The 20039-nt window shown below is 39.0% G+C and overlaps 1 protein-coding gene across 1 annotated transcript in view; it reads right to left on the bottom strand.

Moving 5' to 3' along the window:
* The window catches only part of FGD5 (FYVE, RhoGEF and PH domain containing 5), a 176027-nt gene that overhangs the window by 140852 nt on the left and 15136 nt on the right, over positions 1 to 20039 (bottom strand). Inside the window, 1 exon segment of the mRNA XM_074283826.1 lies at positions 6244 to 9106. Coding sequence (XP_074139927.1) covers positions 6244 to 9106 — 2863 coding nt within the window.

Genomic DNA, 20039 nt, shown 5'->3' with positions numbered 1-20039 from the left:
TATACATATATATGAATTATAAATACACACACATACACACACACACACACACACACACACACACACATATATATATATACACACACACACATTTCTCAGAATCTCTTCTCTCAGGGTCAGTACCTATTTTACCTAGTCTCCTCCACAATCTTCTTTTTCACTTATGGTCTTGTGCAGTTAAGAACTTAGACACAGAATAAACATCCTGTGGTCCTGAAGTACCCAGAAGTGTCTTCTGAATAATCACAAAATGATGAAATTATATTCACCATAGGTTTTGTTCCAGGTCTAAATCCTACTGCAGGCAAATGAGGAATTCTAGTGAATCCTTTCTATTTGGCTAACTGCAAATGACTATACATTTTGTATGTGATTTAGCACCTTGAATACATTTAGAACATGGAATCAGGAAGCTGGGTAGTTGGAAGGAAGACACTGGCAGTTGGAAGGATTGAGAAAGGCTTCATGCAGAAGCTGCATCTTTAAGGAAATGCCTGTAATGAATGATTATATAATTAGTCCAGATATTCTATGAGGCAGAGGTGAGGAGGATGTCCATTCCAGGCACTGAGAATAGCAAAGGCACAGAGATGGGAGATGAAATCTCATGTGTAAGGAACGGAGAGAATTCCAGTTTGGTAGGATCATGGAATGCATCAGAGAATGCCCAATGAACAACCACCAATAATAATTGCTACCAAAAGGCAAGGGCAAACTAAGGATAGCAAAGGCACAGAGATGAGAGATGAAATCTCATGTGTAAGGAACGGAGAAAAATCCAGATTGGTAGGATCATGGAATGCATCAGAGAGTGCCCAATGAGCAATCACCAATAACAATTGCGACCAAAAGGCAGATAAAGGCAAGAGTCTAGGGACTGGCAGAACTCCCCTTGACCAGCTTCAGAGATATCATCCAGCAAAGCAACTCTTATGAAGAAGGCATCAACCATTGTCACCAACTAACTGCAAATCAACTGACATACACAGGGCAGGTGGACTAGCCTAGCTAGCTGATAAGGGGGGAGACCTAGGAGAGAGAGAGAGAGGCAGGAGGTCCTAGGTCAGTCAATCCAGTATCACCACCATACCTTGACCACCATCTTCCCCAGGACTCTGAGTCCACAAGCCTTTGGCTTAGCCATGCTTCCAGCCTAGTGCCTGTGGCCATCATCCTGTGACTAACCCCTATAGAGATACAGCTGGCAAGTGCTCCTAGAGCCACATCTATTGCATTTGGCAGTGCAAAATGATTCAACAACAGGAGTTGATATAATTTTATCAGTGGAAATAACGTCAAAGAAGAGGCATTAGCATCTAAGGGCCCAGGACTTTTTCATCTGATGATACTGAATCATTTCAAATGTGCTGTCTCCTCCATTAGGGTGTAAGTCTCTTGAGAGCAGGAACTGTCTTTGTGCCCTGAGTTTTAAAGGTTCAGCATAGTGATTTGTGTATAGTTAGCACTTTAATTCAGTTTAGGAAAGGTTTTGGAAACCAAACAGGCTTATTTATCTTTGATTGTAGTAGCCATAGGGATGCTGAATTACCTGCATCAGACCTGACCTTGGGAGAAAGCAGAGACTTAGCCCCTTCCCTAAGAAATGACAGGTGTTCCTTGCAAGTGCACAAGCATGGCCAAGTCACAACGCTCCGGGTGTTGTGATGGACTTAAAATTCCCCTAATGTTTCCCCAACAGATGGCAGTCTATGGACCACATCTCTTTTCAAGCCATGGTCATTGAACTGGCTTCAGACGGCAGCATTCTGTCAATGAAGGATCATTGGATTCTCTCATTAGCATGTTTCAGGAGGGCTCAAGAAAAGCTGCTAATGTGCTTTACTCCAACAGACTAGTCTGTTTGATGAACAGATCAGAGAAATATCATGGATCAAAGTACACTCGACTTCTGTCAAGCCTTTGGACAAAGCCTCTCAGGATGACCTTGGGAACAAGACAGAGAGAGGGAGACTGGATAATGACATGGCTAGATGACTTCAGCCTGGTGTCTAGACTGAAGTGGAGGGAGGATTGAAGCTGTAGCCAGAATGCCTGGCTATTAAATTAAATCGGCTCTGCTATCACTAGCTGTAGCGAAAGGGTAAGTCATCTGACCTCTCTGGGCCTTGGTTTGCCCAGCTATTAAATGAAAAAATGAGCTGGTTAATTCTTAAGTGCCCTTCTAGCTAAAGGGAATCCCATGTCAACCAGGAGGAAGTTTCTCTTCAATGTTATTCTCCCAAGGACTCTACCTCAGGATTTCTTCTGTTGTCTTCAAGAATAAAGTGCAAACACTAAACTGGGCATTTAAAACATTCCACAATCTGGCCTGCTGGTGATTCCCTACACAATGCGTCTATCTTAATAACCCTCTTCACTTCTACCTCATGAAATCCTTAGCTTCTTTCAAAGCACAGCTCAGATAAGAATGCCCAGATGAGATCATTTCCCCAGTTATTAGCACTATATGCCTCTTGAAAGTATTGTAATAACTCTTCTAAATAACAAAATTATTCTAAATCATAGGGAAGAGAAGGAAACAAGTATTTTTAAATGCTTCTATGTGCCAGAGACTGTACCAATAAGCACTTTACAAATATTATTTCATTTGATTCTCACAAGAATCCAAGGAGATAAATGTTATTCTTATCCATATTTTACAGTTAAGGAAAATGAAGCAGACAGAGGTTAGATGACTTGTCTAGGATCACACAACTAATAAGTGTCTGAGTTCAGATTTGAACTCAGAAAGACGAGTCTTCCTTACTCTACTCTATCTACTGCAGCGCCACCTAGCCGCCACCTAAGGAGTTGGTATTCCACTGATAATTTGCCTGAGTCAGACCAAGAATAGGGGTTGAAAGTACAATCTGGATCCAGTCTATTTTTCCAAACTTATTTCCCATCACTCCATTGATGTGCATTCATATAAGTCTTATACATGTTGGAAATGCTCCCTCCTCATGACTCTTCAAGGCTTAGCTCAGCTTCTTATATTTTCAGGAAGTTTTCCCTGAACCTGTCAGCTATTGGTACTTTCCCCTTTCACAAATTATTTTGTGTTTTTATCTGGCCATGTTGTATTCTTCCAGGAATATAAGCAGCTTGAGGAAGAAACTCTGAATTTTTGGTCTGGGTATCATCAGTGTATAACGCATAGTAATCTATGCACGATAGGCAATGTAATATGTACCTGTTGTTCCTGCCATTGGTTTTGGATTCTATCTTTTTAGGAGGGACGCTGACATGCTGAAGGGAGGAAGGTGACCAGGAGGAGTAAAAACTTTAGAAACCACATCATAGAACTTTGCAATCAAAGAAACTAAGGATATTAGTTAGTAGTTAGATTAGATTAGTAGTTAGAGCTACAGGAGGATATGATCATTTTATTCAGATCTTAAAGGTTAATATGTGGAAAGTATTAGACTCAGTTTGCTTATCCCCTGAGGGAAGAACCAGAGGAAGCAAATGTTGACTGAACATGAGACAGATATCAGTTTGATATCCTAACAGCCCAAGATGCTCCAAAGTGGAAAGAGAGTATGGGAAGTTAGGGAGTTCCCCATCACGGGATGTTTGAAAAGCCTGCATGACCATTTGTTGGAGATTTTTGCTTCAAGGATTCATGATCAGGGTAAGGGTTGAATATGATGGCCGCTGGCATGTAGTCATATCCATAGAACCATAGGGCAGGAAGAGAGACATTCCAGACTTCTCTGTCTCAAAACAGATTCCTTACCAGCTTTCCCTGTCTCTCTACTTTCTTTCTTTCTTTCTTTCTTTCTTTCTTTCTTTCTTTCTTTCTTTCTTTCTTTCTTTCTTTCTTTCTTTCTTTCTTTCTTTCTTTCTTTCTTTCTTTCTTTCTTTCTTTCTTTCTTTCTTTCTTTCTTTCTTTCTTTCTTTCTTTCTTTCTTTCTTTCTTTCTTTCTTTCTTTCTTTCTTTCTTTCTTTCTTTCTTTCTTTCTTTTCCTGAAGCATTTTGGGTTAAGTGACTTGCCCAGGGTCACACAGTTAGGAAGTATTAGGTATCTGAGGCCAGATTTGAACTCAGTTTCTCCTGACTTCAGGACCTGTCCCTCTACTTTCTTTCTATTTTTTGCTGAGGCATTTGGGGTTAAATGACTTGTTCAGGGTTACACAGCTAGGAAGTGTTAAGTGTCTGAGGTCAGATTTGAACTCAGATCTTCCTGACTTCAGGGCCTGTCCCTCTACTTTCTTTCTGGTGCACAGATCTCCCTTACTTTCTGATTGTTAGTCATGGATATCTCAATCTCAAGAACAATTTGTTATAGTGGAAAGAGTCTTCTATTTGGAGTCAGAAGACCTGAGTTCAAATTCCATCTCTGTCACATACTTTCTGTAATATTTTTAAACATTTCACTTTTATAAGTCTCAGTTTCTTTGTAGGTAAAATCAAAAGGTTGGATTTTATGTCCATGAAAGTCTCTTTTAGCTAAAGATCTACGAGTCTGGGATCCCATGGGGATCTTCCTCACTTAATCTGTCTGGTCTTTGTTGGCATGTCAGCAAAGCTTTACAATAATAACTCATTAATTCAAATTGCATTTATTTGGTGTGTGTGGTGATTCTGATAAGTAATAGGCTAGGATTGTTAGTTACTTCAGGTCTGTAGGATAATCTCTCATTATTTATAATGAGTGAAAGAATAAAAGAACCTTGAGAAGAGAAGTTAGGGTCAGAGGTGTGATCATTAGCTTGTTACTAGCTTTAATTACGATTTGAGCTATCAAAGCTTTAAAATGCTCCAAGACTTTTGGAACACCCTGTATATGGGGAACTAACAAGTGAAAGAGGGAAAAGACTTGTTCTACGTATCTCCCAAGGATAAAACTAGAACCAGGGTGGGAGTACTTCTAGGAGGGAAGGGAAAATTTTAGAGAAATGAACTTTGTAACACTGAAAGCTGCCCAACACAGAATAGGCTGCTTTGTGAGGCAGTGAGCTGTGAGAGACAGCATGGCAAAGACAGCCCTGGACTTGGGGTCATTGAGCCTTAAGTTCAAATCCTGCATCAGTTCCCCTATCTGTAAAATGTGTTTGGATTTGATTGCCTTCCCACTCTAAATCTACAGTCTGACGAGACTCTTAATAACTGGGACAATGAATAAGAGTGTTGGATTTGGAAGCAAAAAAACCTGAGTTCAAATCCATCCACAGATACTTATTATTTATATTATTTTTCTTTTCCTTTTTAAAAACTTTGGTGAAATATATAATGATCCTATTAATTTGGACCCTCTTAATTATTACTAATGATGAGCAATAGTGTCTGATTTCACTGCCTCCTTTTCTCTGGACAATACATGTCAGCATCTTCCAAACTAAAATCTAGCTTCTTTAAACTAGGCTGAAGTTTACCTCTGTTTCATAAATCGTTTTGTCACCAAAAAGGCAAATTAACAGTGTTTTGGAGATTAGGGGATTGGGAGGAGCAACTGTGAAGGGGAGCTCTGAGAGGGGCAGTGGGATATTTAAAACACTCAAGAGAACAAGCTCTCTCAAAGCACTCAAGGATCCCTTTACCAACCAGTAATTCCAAACAGCTAATTGCAAATCATTCTTATCTATTCATTACTGCAGGTCCCCTAAGAATATCCACTTGGCAATACTTCATTAACTTGAGTTACTGGATATAAGTGAAAGTGACCAGACTGCATTTCTTTTAAAACCTTCAATAATTCAGGCTCTTTAATAATCCAAACATTTAGTGAGGTTTAGCTGTACCTCCTTCATGTCTTGTCTATACAGCACAAATTAAGTGGAGATTTCAATTGTCAATATTTATTGGAGAGTGGAGGGGCTGAAATATTCAGTTGGACAAGTTTGATCGGTGTTATCAATAACTCTGACATCTCCAACTCACTTTGAAGCAAATTAATAATGAATCAGGCCCAGATGTACCACTTAACCCCCTACATTTATTAAAAATTTAGTTTATGGTACCTTAGATTTTCCAAAATATAAAAATTCTTTTAAATAAGTAAAATTTTTTTCTGCCTCTAAAACCATCCAAGACCTGCTTGTTTTCCTGTGTGTATCTATGCAAGGAAAATGTATATGTCTTAATTTAGAGTATTTTTTTCAGCAAATGGGAAACGTTTGTTAGTTTAGAATAATTCTAGAGACTTATCACACCTTTCAAAGTCAAATCTCTGGCATAAATCAGATCACTTTCCCAAGACAACTTAAAGGTAAACAGAGAGACAAAAGGCTTTACAGTACCTTTCTGTTTCCTGATCTGTGCTCTGCTGCTTGTTCTCAAAGGCATTAAAACTACTCATGTCCACATAGCCATCGTTCTCATTTGCTGTTGACAATGCTCTGCTGGGATCTTCAAAAAGCTTGGTAAACGTTCCAGCCCTCGCAGGTCTCCGAGGAGGGATTTGGATGTTTTCATAATCCGAGTTCATCGCTGGGATATTCTCATAATCCGAAGTGTCTGCGTTGGGAAATGATATGGACCTTGGCTTTGTCAAAGGAAGGGGAAGGAAAGGAGGCCGGGAGCGGTCTTCGAATGACTCCACTCTGGACACACTCCGGCTGAATTGGGCCCCTTTCCTCTTCATGTCTCTGTAAAAGATGATGGAGGAGGGAGAGTCTGAAGCTCGGAGCTTCCCTGATCTAGACTTGAACTGAGGAGAATTACTGAGGCTCCTCCTGTCAATTTCTAGGACCCTAGAGGGTCCATGGTAACTGGATTCTGAAGAGGATCTCGAAGAGGAAACATTGACATCCACATGGATTTTGTTCTCTGTCCTTTTTTTGAACGTCAGGGCTAGGAACTTCTTAAATGATGATTTTTTCTTCTTTGTATATTTATCAGGAGAGTCATTATCAATCAGAAGGGAAGGGGAACTCTTTGTAATTGGCTTTTTTGTGATGCAGGCCAGGTCAAAAGGAGGTGGGATATCCACAACGGAAGAAGGGGTAGACATACCACTAGAAGAAAGATGACTTCTTTGGGAGAAGCTCCCCGAGGATCCAATAACACAAGGCAATGAAAGATTATCCTCTTTCCTTTTTATCCTACCGTCATCCAACATAGATTCTTCCAACTCTCGATACAAGGAAACAGGAAGATCTCGACCTTCCACAGAGAAAGACCTAGGATATAAGATAAAGCTCCTAGGCTTGGCTGGCAAGGCTCTGTTGAGTTCTAGTGGTTTCCCTTCCATCGGCAGCCGAATCTTGTTTCCTTCTTGCCTGTTGTCCTTGGTTAGTAAGTCAGTTTCTGGCCCTGTTTCTTCAGGAACAGTTTCCGGGACATAGCCAGGCACTTTCCCGGAGTGAGACCGGGCCCTTGTGACAATGTTTTTCCGATCCATAGTAATCAGGCCATTGTCAGCATTAGGATCAGCATTAATTTCTTCTTTAGTGCTACAGTTGCCCTGAATGCCTTCTTCTCCTTTTGTTTCAGAGTATCCCCTTCCTCCTGGAAAAGCATTCTCATCCCGGTGGATCAGACTGACTCCCATCACGTAGGGGTCAATGAGGGAATCATCGACTGTTTCATCATCAGGGGTTTCCTCTGGCACAACGACTACTGCAGGAACCTCTGGAGATACATTTTGATTATTTACAAGTCCAGTCACAGAAGCCTGCTCATCATCTTGCATCTGCTCTGGGAGAGTCACACCATCTCCAGCAACATCATCTGCTTCTCCTCTCATTTCATGGCTGGCTTCAATTCTACTTTCAGTAACAAGAAACCCCAATGATGTTAACCCCAAGTCTACTTCTAGTCCAGATTCTGAGTCTTTCACTGATTCAGAAGGAGGATAATAACTGTCACTGCAAAAAGATGTGCTTTCAGTTGGGAGGAATGCAAACGAACTTCCTGCAAGAGAACCCAAAAGTTCATCACTACCTTCACTTTCAAAAGGAATGATCTGGCAGTTCTCATCAGCAACTTCATCCTTCAGCATATCTTCAGCATCTGGAGGGTCTTCTACCACACCCTGAATGGCTGCTTCCTCTTCTTCTTGGTCATCTTTTGCTTCAGCATCTTGATCACCATTGTCTATAGTGTCTTCATTTTCCCACTCTGTGATTTCAGGTTCTTCTCCAGCTAAGCCAGTTTCACTGAGATCATTGCAGGGTTGTAAGCCTTCGCTGCACCCATTTTCAGCTTCATCTCCCTCTCCCTCAGCTTCCCCTTCAGCAGGGGAAATATCAGAACCACCACAACAATCTGACAAAGCTGGTTCTGCAAACTCTTCACTATTGGCATTCCCAATATCCAATGATTCTTCAGGGTCCCCTGGCTGCTCACCATTGGCCTCTGGCTCATCTGAAGCTATATCGGTTAAAATAATATCTTTGCAGTCCTCTTTGCTAGAACAGATCCCCTTCCTTTCCAAATTGTATCCACTTTGGTTCTCTATCAGGCTGTCCCCTTCCTTGCTCATGAAAAGCTTTTCCTTTTCACCTGGGTCATTTTCACAGTCTGTGTCCTCTTCAGGGTTTTCATTCATGGGGTCTTGGGTCTCAGTCCCTGGGGACCCTAGCAAAGATTGGTCAGTCCTTTCACTGTCCCCACCTTGTGGCAGTTCATTTGAGTCATCCACTTGATCAGTGGAGTTTAGAGAGTCCTCTTCTGCCTTTGTCTCAAAGCTGCTGGAGCAGTTGCTGGAACAGGGGTCTTCTGTCTCAGTTTCTTCCTCTCTGGTTGCTGGCAAAGATGACAACTTCTCATTCTCTGCACAATAAGACTCCTGTTCCTGCTCCGATACTTTGTAGTCTCTCTTAGTCAAGTGAGTTTCAGTGAGTAAGATATATTCATCATCAGCTTCTGATTCTGAGCATTCAGGGTTGGACTGATTCCCTTCATATAGCTCTCCATCTGAGCAGATCAATTTCCCGTTGCTGCATTTGTTGAAGGTGTTGTTCATGTACACACGAGTTTTCCCTCTGTTGGTAGTGGCCAACTTGGGTTTGGGAGCAATGGGTGGTTTGGGCCCTCTAGACATAGAGTTTGGACTGTGAAGAATATCTGAGTGAGGGGATGGAGGAAACTTGGGGATGGTTACTGGTGTAAAGTGACCAGCAGTCTTGGGCTTTGGTGCTAATGGTGGCTTTGGTGAATCTAAAAGAGGAAGAAACAGAGGAAATTAAAACACATACACACAATTTCCTGTCATTTATACTCTTAAAAAATACCTCTCAAGAGAGGTAGTAGAGCTCATTATAGCTGTCTATGAGGCAGCTTGATTCAATGGGAAGATTGCTGGAGTGGATGCCTCATGCTGTAGTGGAAAGATGGAAAGATGTCTATATTTGGAGTCAAAAGAACTTGGTTGCCTTGTCTTTGGCACCCGTGTGGCTTTAGTCCTAGCAGTTTGGACATGTGGGAAAAATGGTGGATTTTGGAAGTCTGCAGATTTGGGTTCAAATTCCAACTTCATCATTTACTACTTGTGTAGCTATGGGCAATCAATTAATCAACAAACATTTATTTTGCACATACTATGTTTTTAGTAGTATTTTATTTTCCAAATGTATGTAGAGATAAATTTTCTACATTCATTTTTGTAAAACTTTGTGTTCCAAAGTTTTCTTCCTCCCTCCTTTATTTCTCCTTTCCCCAAGATAGCAAGCAATCTGATATAGATTAATTATTGCCCATGCTATGTAATAGGTGTTACATGAAAGTTCTAAAAATAAAAAACAATAACAAAGCAATCTCTATTCTCAAGGTAATTACATTTTAGAGGGAGAAATAAGATGCAGGACAGATGTACGGTGACTTTTGGGAAGGAGCACTAGCAACTTGGAAGGATCAGAAAGCCCACATCAGGCAGAAGTGGGCATTCGAGTAGACTTGAAGGAAACCAGAGGTTCTCAGAGGTAGAGGTGAGGAAAAGCATGTTCCAGGTATGAGGGATGGATGCCTGATGGTAAAAAATGAAAATGAGAGGTAGAGTTTCAGGTGTGAAGAAAAGCCAAAAGGCAAGTTTCACTGGACCAAGTATATGTGCAGGGAATGATGATGTAATACTTCAGAAAATGTAGGAGGGGGCAGATTGTGAAAAATTATAAATATCAAAAGAAGACTTCACAGCTGATGCTGGAGGTAATAGGGAGCCACTGGAGTTTGTTGAGTAAGAGCAACATGACAAGTTATTTCCCTGGACCTTATTTTCTTCTGTACATAATAAGGAGATTGGACTAGGTATGCTTTCTAGCTATAAGACTCCAAAATCCTAAGTCAATACCTCTTAGTTGTTATCTACAAATTATTTATAAAATGAAGAATTTGGATTTTGCCCCAACTCTACAGTCATAGCGTCATGGATTTAGAGCTGGTAGAGACATTAGAGGCTATTTAATCCAACTCTCTTCTTATATATATAAAGAAACCAAGGCAAAGAGAGATGGAATGATTTATAGCAAGTATCTGAGAGAAAATTTAAACCCATTGTCTTAGTTATTATGCAATATTGTTTCAGAGTCCTTCTTGGAAGACAGATATTTGGATTCCGATCCTGATTCTGTTACTAACTTGCTGGGGGATCTTGAGACTTTTGGGTCTCAGGTCCTTCTTCCATTGAAAACAAAACAGATTTGATATCTCAAGGGTCCTTTTCAGTTCTGACATTCTACAATGCAAAGAGAGACATCCAAAGACAAGACTTGTAGCCTGGCAAACACTGCTACTACCTATGACTTATGTTGGAACCTGCATGCAGGGGCCCTCTACCTGGAATTCTGGAGTGGAAATCCAATACCAAAACTAGGCTTCTAAAGTGAGGCAATACAAGGTGTCCCAAAAGTCTAAGTGCCGTTGAAAGCCCAGTAGCTCATTTATACATATATTAAGTGGATAATCATTCCCTAAGTCCCCTCCCTGGGTGCATACACAGCACTTGATTGGGTGCAGGGGAGAAGCAAGAGGAGAGATCACAGCTTCTCCCATTGTGGGAGCCTACATGTTATAGTAACTGAGAAAATAAGATTCACGTGGTATGAAGGAGCCAGGGAAGATATTGGCTAGTAGAAAATTAAGAGCTAGATGTTCTACAATAGGAATATGAACCTCTTATAAAGAAAATAACCTGACTTTGACACTAAAGAAGTCAAGGATGAGGGAGGGGTTTGCTTTTTTCCCTTGAAAAACGAAAACATTGGACTGGACATGTTTAACAATTAGACTCCAAAAGATGTATCCATGATACTCTTCTCAGCTTAATTTGCTATTTAACATTTTCTCCATCATTTTATTAAGTATAGACAATCAATAAAACAGTATATCAAGCCCTCATTTGTAGCATCTGCTGATTTCTGAATCTGAATTTCCGTTTACACTGAAAATTTAAGCATCAGCGCCAAAGCAAAAGCTTATAAAAAGTTCCAGGATATCCCTGTCTCATTTATCCTTGATATTCCATGATTTTGATCAGGGAAGATTCCCAGAGAAACTGAAACTTGAAAGCTGGGGAAGATTAAAATTCATGAGGGAAGAGGAGGTTATTTAATTTTTGGACACACTGTTCAGTGCTTGCCTTTTCTCCAAGGCTGAAGGTGGATTTTTTACATAGGGAAACACAGCCATGCACAGATTCCCTTTTCAACTAAAACTCTCTGTCCAGCCAAGTCTCCTACTTAGGAGAGGGACTTAAATCGCAGTACCTCAGGGACCATCCAATCTAACCTTAACCTAAATAACAGGAAAAATAACCTAATAATAACCTAATAGCAATCTGCTCTGGAATATATGGAGAGTGAGTCTCCCTCCAGGCCCAGCCCAGGATTGTGAGATGGGCTTGGGTCAGCTTGTGTCTAGATGAATTTTAGATACTGCATTAATTCAGATTTTGGAGATTTTTCTGAAAGAAGGCTGCCCTATTGGGAGTTGTTCCCCTAAGAAAAGTGGATAAGACAATGCCAAAAGTATGAGATGTTCTGGACAAAAAGCCTCTCCCTTTTGGCAAAACCCCACTCTTTTATACTCATAGGATAAAGATCTGGAAACAAATATACAAATGTTTTCTATACTAATGTTATCCCTCTTCCCACTCAATTTGCAAAGAACAGTAGAACTTCATTCTCTGTTTGGGTCTCCCTCCTTTGCCAAGTGTGGGATTTCCTTGGTTATCAAAGGATGGGAGAATGAACTGTGATGGGGGAAAAGTTTCATTTGTGTCATAAAAGCAAACTTCAGACCAAACAATGAAATATGGAAAGAGTTCCCTGAAGCCAGACCTGGCTTAGGGAGCAGCTCAGGGAAGAAAGTGGCTTCATGGGAACAGAGAAATGCCCAAGGAGAAAATACTTCCCAGGGAATGGTTGATATCTCATCCAGAACAGCCCCAGATGGATCTCAGCCACTGCCAAGAATCTGAGTCACCGTCTACACCATTAGAACTAAGTAGAATGATCGTTCAAGACAGTATCCATCTGATGGGCAGGTCCTGGACTCCACTGTCCTACTTTTAATAATGGAAGACAAAAAAGTTTCTTCCTTGAGACCAAGAACTATTTTTGTTTTTACTTTGCATAGCTAGGTCTTAATACTGACTGGTACATATTAAGAGCTTAATAAATGCCTTCTGAAGGAAGGAAACAAGTAAGCACCTGCTATGTGATAGACTGTATGCAAAATACTTTACAAATATGATCTCACAACATATATGGGAGGTAGGTGTTCATATTAACTCCATATTACAACTGATGAAACTAGGCAGGCTAGTAAGAGTTTGAAATCAAATTTGAACTCAGTTCTTCCTGACTCACAAGTCAGAACTCAATCCACTGGGTCAGCCTCCTGCCTTGCTGATTGATTAATTGGTTGATTTTTGTGTCATAAAGGACAAGAGGAGAAAGTTTGTAAAGCAGGATATAAACAATATGTCAGAAGTCACCAAGAGGCTAAGGAGACTGAAACTGCTGACAACTAGGGCTACCCTTTTTGTACTCTGTGCCAAGAGAAGACATGCTAATGGCAGGAAACATGGACTAATAGAGTCCCCCCATTACCTTCCATTTTCAATGTTCTTTTGATAGATAGAAACTCCCTCATACCTCCATTTTATCATGGGAAGCCATGGACAAGAGTGAGACAGAAAGGGTTGTTATGAATGGGCTGCAACATGTATCATTGAAAGGAATATATACATTAAGAAGGACCAGACTTTAAGAATACCTCAAAAAAAAAAAACCTCAATCAATTGACAAATGTGGTCATTCTAATATTATTGATGAGCTCAATTAGACACTGGAATATTTGTTCTTTTAAAGAACACATGCAAACCTTAACCAGCTAGTAGGAGAAAAGAGGTTATTTATGAGGTTCCAGGGTGTTCAAAAAATCTTGATTTCATCGGGAAAATAGCAGGGTTGGACTAGTGTCCTCCAGATCATGGCCTCTGACTCTAACTGTTCTATAAGGTCACTCCATCTTTTAGCTTTAAGGCATGTTCTCCGCCTGGAATATTCTCCCTCCTCATTTCTGCTTCCTGGTTTTCTTGGCTTCCTTTAAGTCCCATTTAAACTCCCATCTTCTACAGGAAGTCTTTCCCAACCCTTCCTAATTCTAGCACCTTTCTCTGTTAATTATTTCTTATTAACACCACATATAGTTTCTACATATTTGTTTGCTTATTGTTTTCCTCATTAGATTGTAAGCTCTTTGAGGACAGGGGCAGCTTTTTGCTTCTTTTTGTATCCTCTGCACTCAGCACGATGACTGGCACATGGTAAACATACTGATTAAGGTGACTTTGGAGATCCCTTACAAGTCTGAATCTCTCATTCTATGATCTTACATTCTTTTGGCCTCTATTAGTTTATCTGTCTACAAGAAAGATTAGGTGGATATAATGCTTGCTACTTGATGCCCAAATTGTCAGCCAGTTTAGTGAGGGAGAATGAGAGAGAGCCAATTAATGAAGAGACAATCAGGTCAGTTGTCTGTGTCTTCTAAGACAAAGCCTTGGCAACAATCTCATTGCTGTAAATATACAATAATGCTAGACAACATTTTTGCCAAATTAAACTTAGTCCTTGGCAAAAGAATTCATTTAGCGCCTGCATTTTTTCAACTATAGCCTTGTTCTCCAGAAGTATCCTTCACTTGGTAGTTTTACCAAATGATTAATGAGGAACAATCCCTTGGGATATCCTGAAAAGGAACAAAGGACAACTGGGGGGAGTTGGGCTGACTGCCATGCAGGTCAGCATCAACCAGTCTTACCTCAGCAGGAAGGAACTTGGTCATGGCTTTTGGCCAGGTAAGTAGTTCTCTGTGACAGAGGTCTTTAAGTAATGCCTAGATGGCTACTTGTTGGGATATTGCATTAGGTAAAGGACTCTTGCCTCAAATAAAGGTAAATTGATTTTATAATATCCCCCTGTTTTGGAACACAGGGATAGAAAGAATGACTAGGTATTTGACCTAGAAGATGATTTTTTGACTCTTACCCTCCCAAATCTATAAGGATGAGCAACCTAAGGATAAGGTCAGCATAGCTTAAGATTTATAGATAGTGGGTCCTGGAAAATGTGCCCTTGTCTATGAAATATGAAATTTTCAAAGAAAAAAGAGCTTTTGTATCTCCGCCAGCAAATCCATGCCCTCTAACAATCTCCTCTTAATACAAAGGACAGGCCAGTGTCTCTCTTCAACATTGCGATGATTCAAACCAGTTCCAATTGGGCAGTGATGAAGAGAGCCATCTACACCCCGAGAGAGAACCATGGGAACAGAGTGTGGAACACAACATAGCATTCTCACTCTCTCTGTTGTTACTTGCTTGCATTTTGTTTTTTTCTTAGTTTTTCTTTTTTCTTCCTTCTTGATCTGATTTTTCTTGTGCAGCAAGATAACTGTATAAATATATATACATATATTGAATTTAACATGTATTTCCACATATTTAACATGTATTGGACTACCTGTCAGCTAGGGGAGAGGGTGGGGGGAAGGAGGGGAAAATTTGGAACAAAAAGTTTTTTGCAAGGATCAATGTTAGAAAATTTACCCATGTGCTTTGTAAATAAAAAGCTTTAATAATAATAAAAAAGCACAGTCTAGACCAAAGCTTCTTAAACTGTAGATGTGAAAAAATTTCTCAGGTGAAAAGTGGTTGGGAATAGAAAAAGCATTATTGCTCATATTTTGCTTCAGAAGACCTCCTCTCTTGAGATTGTGACACTGTACTTAATCAATTGTTTATTAACAACATGCTTATTAAGCACTTACTATATTAGATTATAAGTTCTTTAAGGGTAGGGACTACTTTTTACCTCTTTTTGTATTAGTGTCGGCATATAGCAGACATTTAATAAATGCTTATTGAATTGAATAGGCAGCTAAATGGTATAGTGGATAGAGCACTGGCCTTGAAATCAGGAAGACATCTTCCGGAGTTCAAATCTCACCTCAGACACTTAGTAACTTTGTGTCCCTGGCAAGTCATCTAACCCTGTTCTATCTCAGTTTTCTCATCTATAAAATAATTTGGAAAAGGAAATGGCAACCCACTCCAGTATCTTCATCAAGAAAAACCCAAATGGGGTCACAAACAGTTGGACACAACAGTTGAATTGAAATGTGTCATAACTGTAAATGAAAAGAAAAGGCAAAAAAATGTCATGTTTGTCATTGAAAGATACACTATAATTCATTCAATTGTGTGGTCAAGAGTTGAATTGAAATGTCTTATATAAAAAGAAAAGGCAAAAACATATGTTTGTCACTGGGAGATACACTACAATTCGTCCAATTGTAGGATCATTAGTTGACAAATTATCTTCTGGAAGCTAATATTCTGCCCTCAAGAAGATCACATTCTAATTAGAGAAACAATTGGTTATATACAAGATACAGTGAAATTTCTCTGGGGAAGGCACTAGCTGGTGGAGAAGCACCAGGAAAAGCCTCTTGTAAAGGCTAGGCATTAGAAGCACTGAAGATACAAAGAAAGCTCCTCTCTCCTTCCCCCCCCCCAAGTCCTGCTTTCAAGGAGCATGTAATCTCATGCAAAGAACAATGTACAAAGAGGAAAGCAGTCTAGGTGGCACATAGTTAGGTCATGTCCTTTGCACAGATGCATCACTGAAAAGAAAGGCATCCTGGTGTGATCAAAAAACTACTGAAATATTAGTGAGGTACTTGGTTGCTAGTCTTAGCTCTGATGTTGACATGCTATCTGTCCATTCACTTAATATCTCACTTTGATCTTCTATAAAATGGGGATGATAATACCTTCCCTGAATACTTTGCAATTATGAAATAAAACATATGAAACACTTAGAAAAAAATTATGAATTCTTATAATAAAAGTACGATATGTTTTTACATTAATGTATTTTCATATTTAATAAAAATATATAGTAAATCATTATATAACTATTTGATATTTAATAAATACTAATTTTTATATTTGTATAATGCATAAATATATTATATATACATGATATAATATATAAATAACATATATAATGTATCATTTAACATTTAATAAAATAGTATTTTATATAATAATTTATTGACAACATATTAACATCCAGCCTAGATTAAGATTGCATCTGAAATTGTCACTTTGGGTAGTCAGTGAAACCTGTGAAACTTTTCTACGTCTAGCCTTCCCACAATTTTTCACTTTCCAGTTCTTGCTCTGGGAATTGTAATCAAACTAACACAAAACTGTTACTTCTGGGAAGGGTGTGTCAATCAACTGCCCCATTGTTCCACTGGACCATTCCCCCTGACTTCCCAGAAAACAAAACAAAACACCCTTCTCTGGCCAACACTCCCCAGAAGTTATTGCTTCTCCCTTTTTAGAGAGTAAACTCCTTGAAGGTAGGAGCCATCTAGCTTTTGTATCCCCAGAACCTATTTACATAATAAGTGTTTAATAAATGCTTTTTGTGCATTCTGTTATGATCTCAAAAATTTGGAAAAAGTGAAAAAAAAAAAAAGCTTGGGAGAAGTTTAGATGTCATCAAGTTCACACATGTAAATGCCTAATTTTAACTCACTGAAGAACCTAATGAAAGTAATTGATCTATGAACAAGTATGTATTAACCAGTTATTATGTGCCAGAACACTGTGTTAAGGGCTAGGGAAGAAAAGAAAAGCAAAGACATAGTTCCTGAGCTCAAGGAGATTTCTAATCTAGAGATACAACATGCAGACAACCATGTGTACCCAAGGTATAGTTTATTCATAGTTCTAATAAGTTCCCATCATCTGGTTTCCCAGTCTATTAGCAACAAATTAAACTAAAGGAAAAGGTTTTCTAAAGGAAGTTCTACATCATGAGGGAACAGCTAGCAACAAGAAAGGAGACAGGAAAAAAACATCGAACAACTGTACAAAAATCGTTTACGAGACTTCAAAAAGCACAGGAATTTGAGACCATTTAGTAAAGAAATGAACAACCAGTTGCTGATGTCATTCCTTTCTCTGATCCCAGGGAACTTTTTTGTTGTTGTTGTTCTGTGCTGATACACTCACTATGAAATGTCGTGGGCAGAGACAGTGGATAGAATGTGGGAGCTGGCGTTATATGAAGTCCGACCTGTCCCAAACACTTATAAGCTGTGTATGATGCCCAATGAGACACTTTCTCAGTTTCAATTTCCTTATCTGTAAAATGGACATAGTAATAGTACCTATTTCTGAAGCTTGTTAAGAGGATCAAATAAGATACTATGTGTAAAGTTAGTTAGCCAAAAAGTATCTGTTAAACACTCACTGTATCCCAGATAACTTATAAAATGTTGGAGATATACAGAAAGGCAAAAATAGTTTCCATTTTATAGTTCATGTTGTTTGTCTTAGGTTTCAAAAATGGCCTGGTTTCCTAGTCTATTAGCAACAGATTAAAATAAAGGAAGGTGATCACAAGTGATGTCTTGCCTTGTGCATGAATTATATTTAAGTGAGGCAGAATTGTACAAAGTCATCAGTACACTTCTCTCTTCCAAAATCATCCAAGTGCAGTGGCAAGACCAAAGTCAGGATAACTGGTAATGGTCCCACATGCAGTGGATGACCTTGCTGTCTCTGATGTGACTAAACTCTAAGCTCCCCACAGCACCTGCTTCAGTGACCTTCCTGTTCCTCCGATGGAACAAATTATTCTCATCCACCCATTCCACCGGGGGAAATCTTCACATGCGTGGGGTAGACATCCCCCAACTCACTGATAGGTCTGTGCATTTTAGAAGGACGCGGTTATCACTAAAACTTAGCCAGGCTTCATCAAGAACAGATCATGCCAGACTAATCTTGTCCTATTTCTATTTAAACTGATAAACCAAAGGAATACATTGGACATAGTACACATAGATATATTTTTTAAACAAAGTATGTAACAGAACCTCTCATGGCCAAGATAGAGGAGTATGGGCTGAATCAATGTCACAGATCTCTGTGGCCATGTACTGATTTAGAAAATCACAACTGAATATTGCCTAAATTGTATTTTTATTTATTTCGCTTCATATTTCCCAATTTTACTTAATGTAGTTTATATTACTCAGACTGAGTTAGATAGCTTTGGGCTGGATTATAATTTGTAGGTGATTAGATATTTAGATAGATTTGATTTAATGACTAGATCCAGTAGCTGATGTCATTTTAGGGGGAAGTTTTAAGTTAAGTTGTCCTATCTTAATCCTATATTAGTGATTCTGGAGGAAAAGGATCTGGGTTCAAAGACTTTGAAAGGAAAGTTTTAAGTCAAGTTGTCCTATCTTAATCCTATATTAGGATATCCTTAATATAAGGATATTAGGACACCTTTTTAAATAGCCTTTTGTTTTCAAAATATATGTATAATTTTCAACATTTACTCTTGCAAGACCTTATGTCCCAGATTTTTCTCCCTCCCTTTCCTCCACTCTCTCCCCTAGATGGCAAGTAATCCAATATAGGTTAAACATGTGCAATTCTTCTCTATATATTTCCATAATTATCATGCTGCATAAGAAAATCAGATCAAAACAGAAAAAGAATAAGAAAACAAAAAGCAAACAAGCAACAAAAAAGGTGAAAATATTATGCTTTGATCCACATTCAGTCCCTATAAACCTCTCTCTGGATTCAGATGACTCTCTCCATCACAAGTCTTTTGGAACTGGCCTGAATTTCATTGTTGAAAAGAGCCAAGCTCATCAGAGTTGATCATCACATAGTCTTGTTGCTGTGAACAATGTTCTCTTGGTTCTACTCACTTGACTGAGCATCAGTTCTGATACTTTCTTGGGTCCCAGTTTCTTTACCATTAAAATAAGTTTGAAATAGAGGATTTCAAAGGCACATCCTGGCTCTGGCTCTGTGATTTTACATAGAAAGAGCCTGGGATTTGGGGAGGAAAGCTTATGTTGCAGCAATTATAGCGAGTGGATGAATTATACTTTAAATGGAAGAAGGTAATACTCACATAGATAACATTCAGGTAGGAGTTCATATTCTAATGTGGGAGACGGTGTGTAAAATAATCTCAAAGGAGAAGGCAGAGCAGCTGGGGATAGAAAGCTGGATCTAAAGTCAGAAAGACTTGTGTTCAAAGGCAACCTCACACACTTAGCTTTAAGCTGTGTGACCCTGAGCAAGCCACTTAACCTCTGTCTGTCTCAGTTTCCTTATCTGTAAAATGGAGACAATCATAGCATCTACTAGAGTTATGTAATACAAATGAAATATTTGTAAAGTGTTTGGCAAATCTTTAAAGCACCATGTACATGTGTTGTTATTGTTATTATTCCTTCTGTAGGAAAGACTTGTAAAGGGTATTAAAGGAGGAATCTGAGCTGTCTTGAACTTTAAAAACCTATATAAATGTTAGCTATTTTCATAGTTCTGTTTATCTCATCCTCTAACTAGACTATAAGCTCTCTAAAGACAGGAGCCAAATAAATCTCAGATAAATATCTTTCCTATTGTATAGCATACTAGGGATTTAATAAATTTTTGTTGAATGGATTGATGAATATCCTCTGAGGGCATCATCATATAGCAGTGCAGTGCAATTAATTGATGTTTGCAATAACTCTGAGTGAATAAGAA

This window comes from Sminthopsis crassicaudata, chromosome 1 (genome assembly GCF_048593235.1).
Source record: "Sminthopsis crassicaudata isolate SCR6 chromosome 1, ASM4859323v1, whole genome shotgun sequence".
NCBI lineage: Eukaryota > Metazoa > Chordata > Mammalia > Dasyuromorphia > Dasyuridae > Sminthopsis > Sminthopsis crassicaudata.
This window is presented reverse-complemented; position numbering and strand designations above follow the sequence as displayed.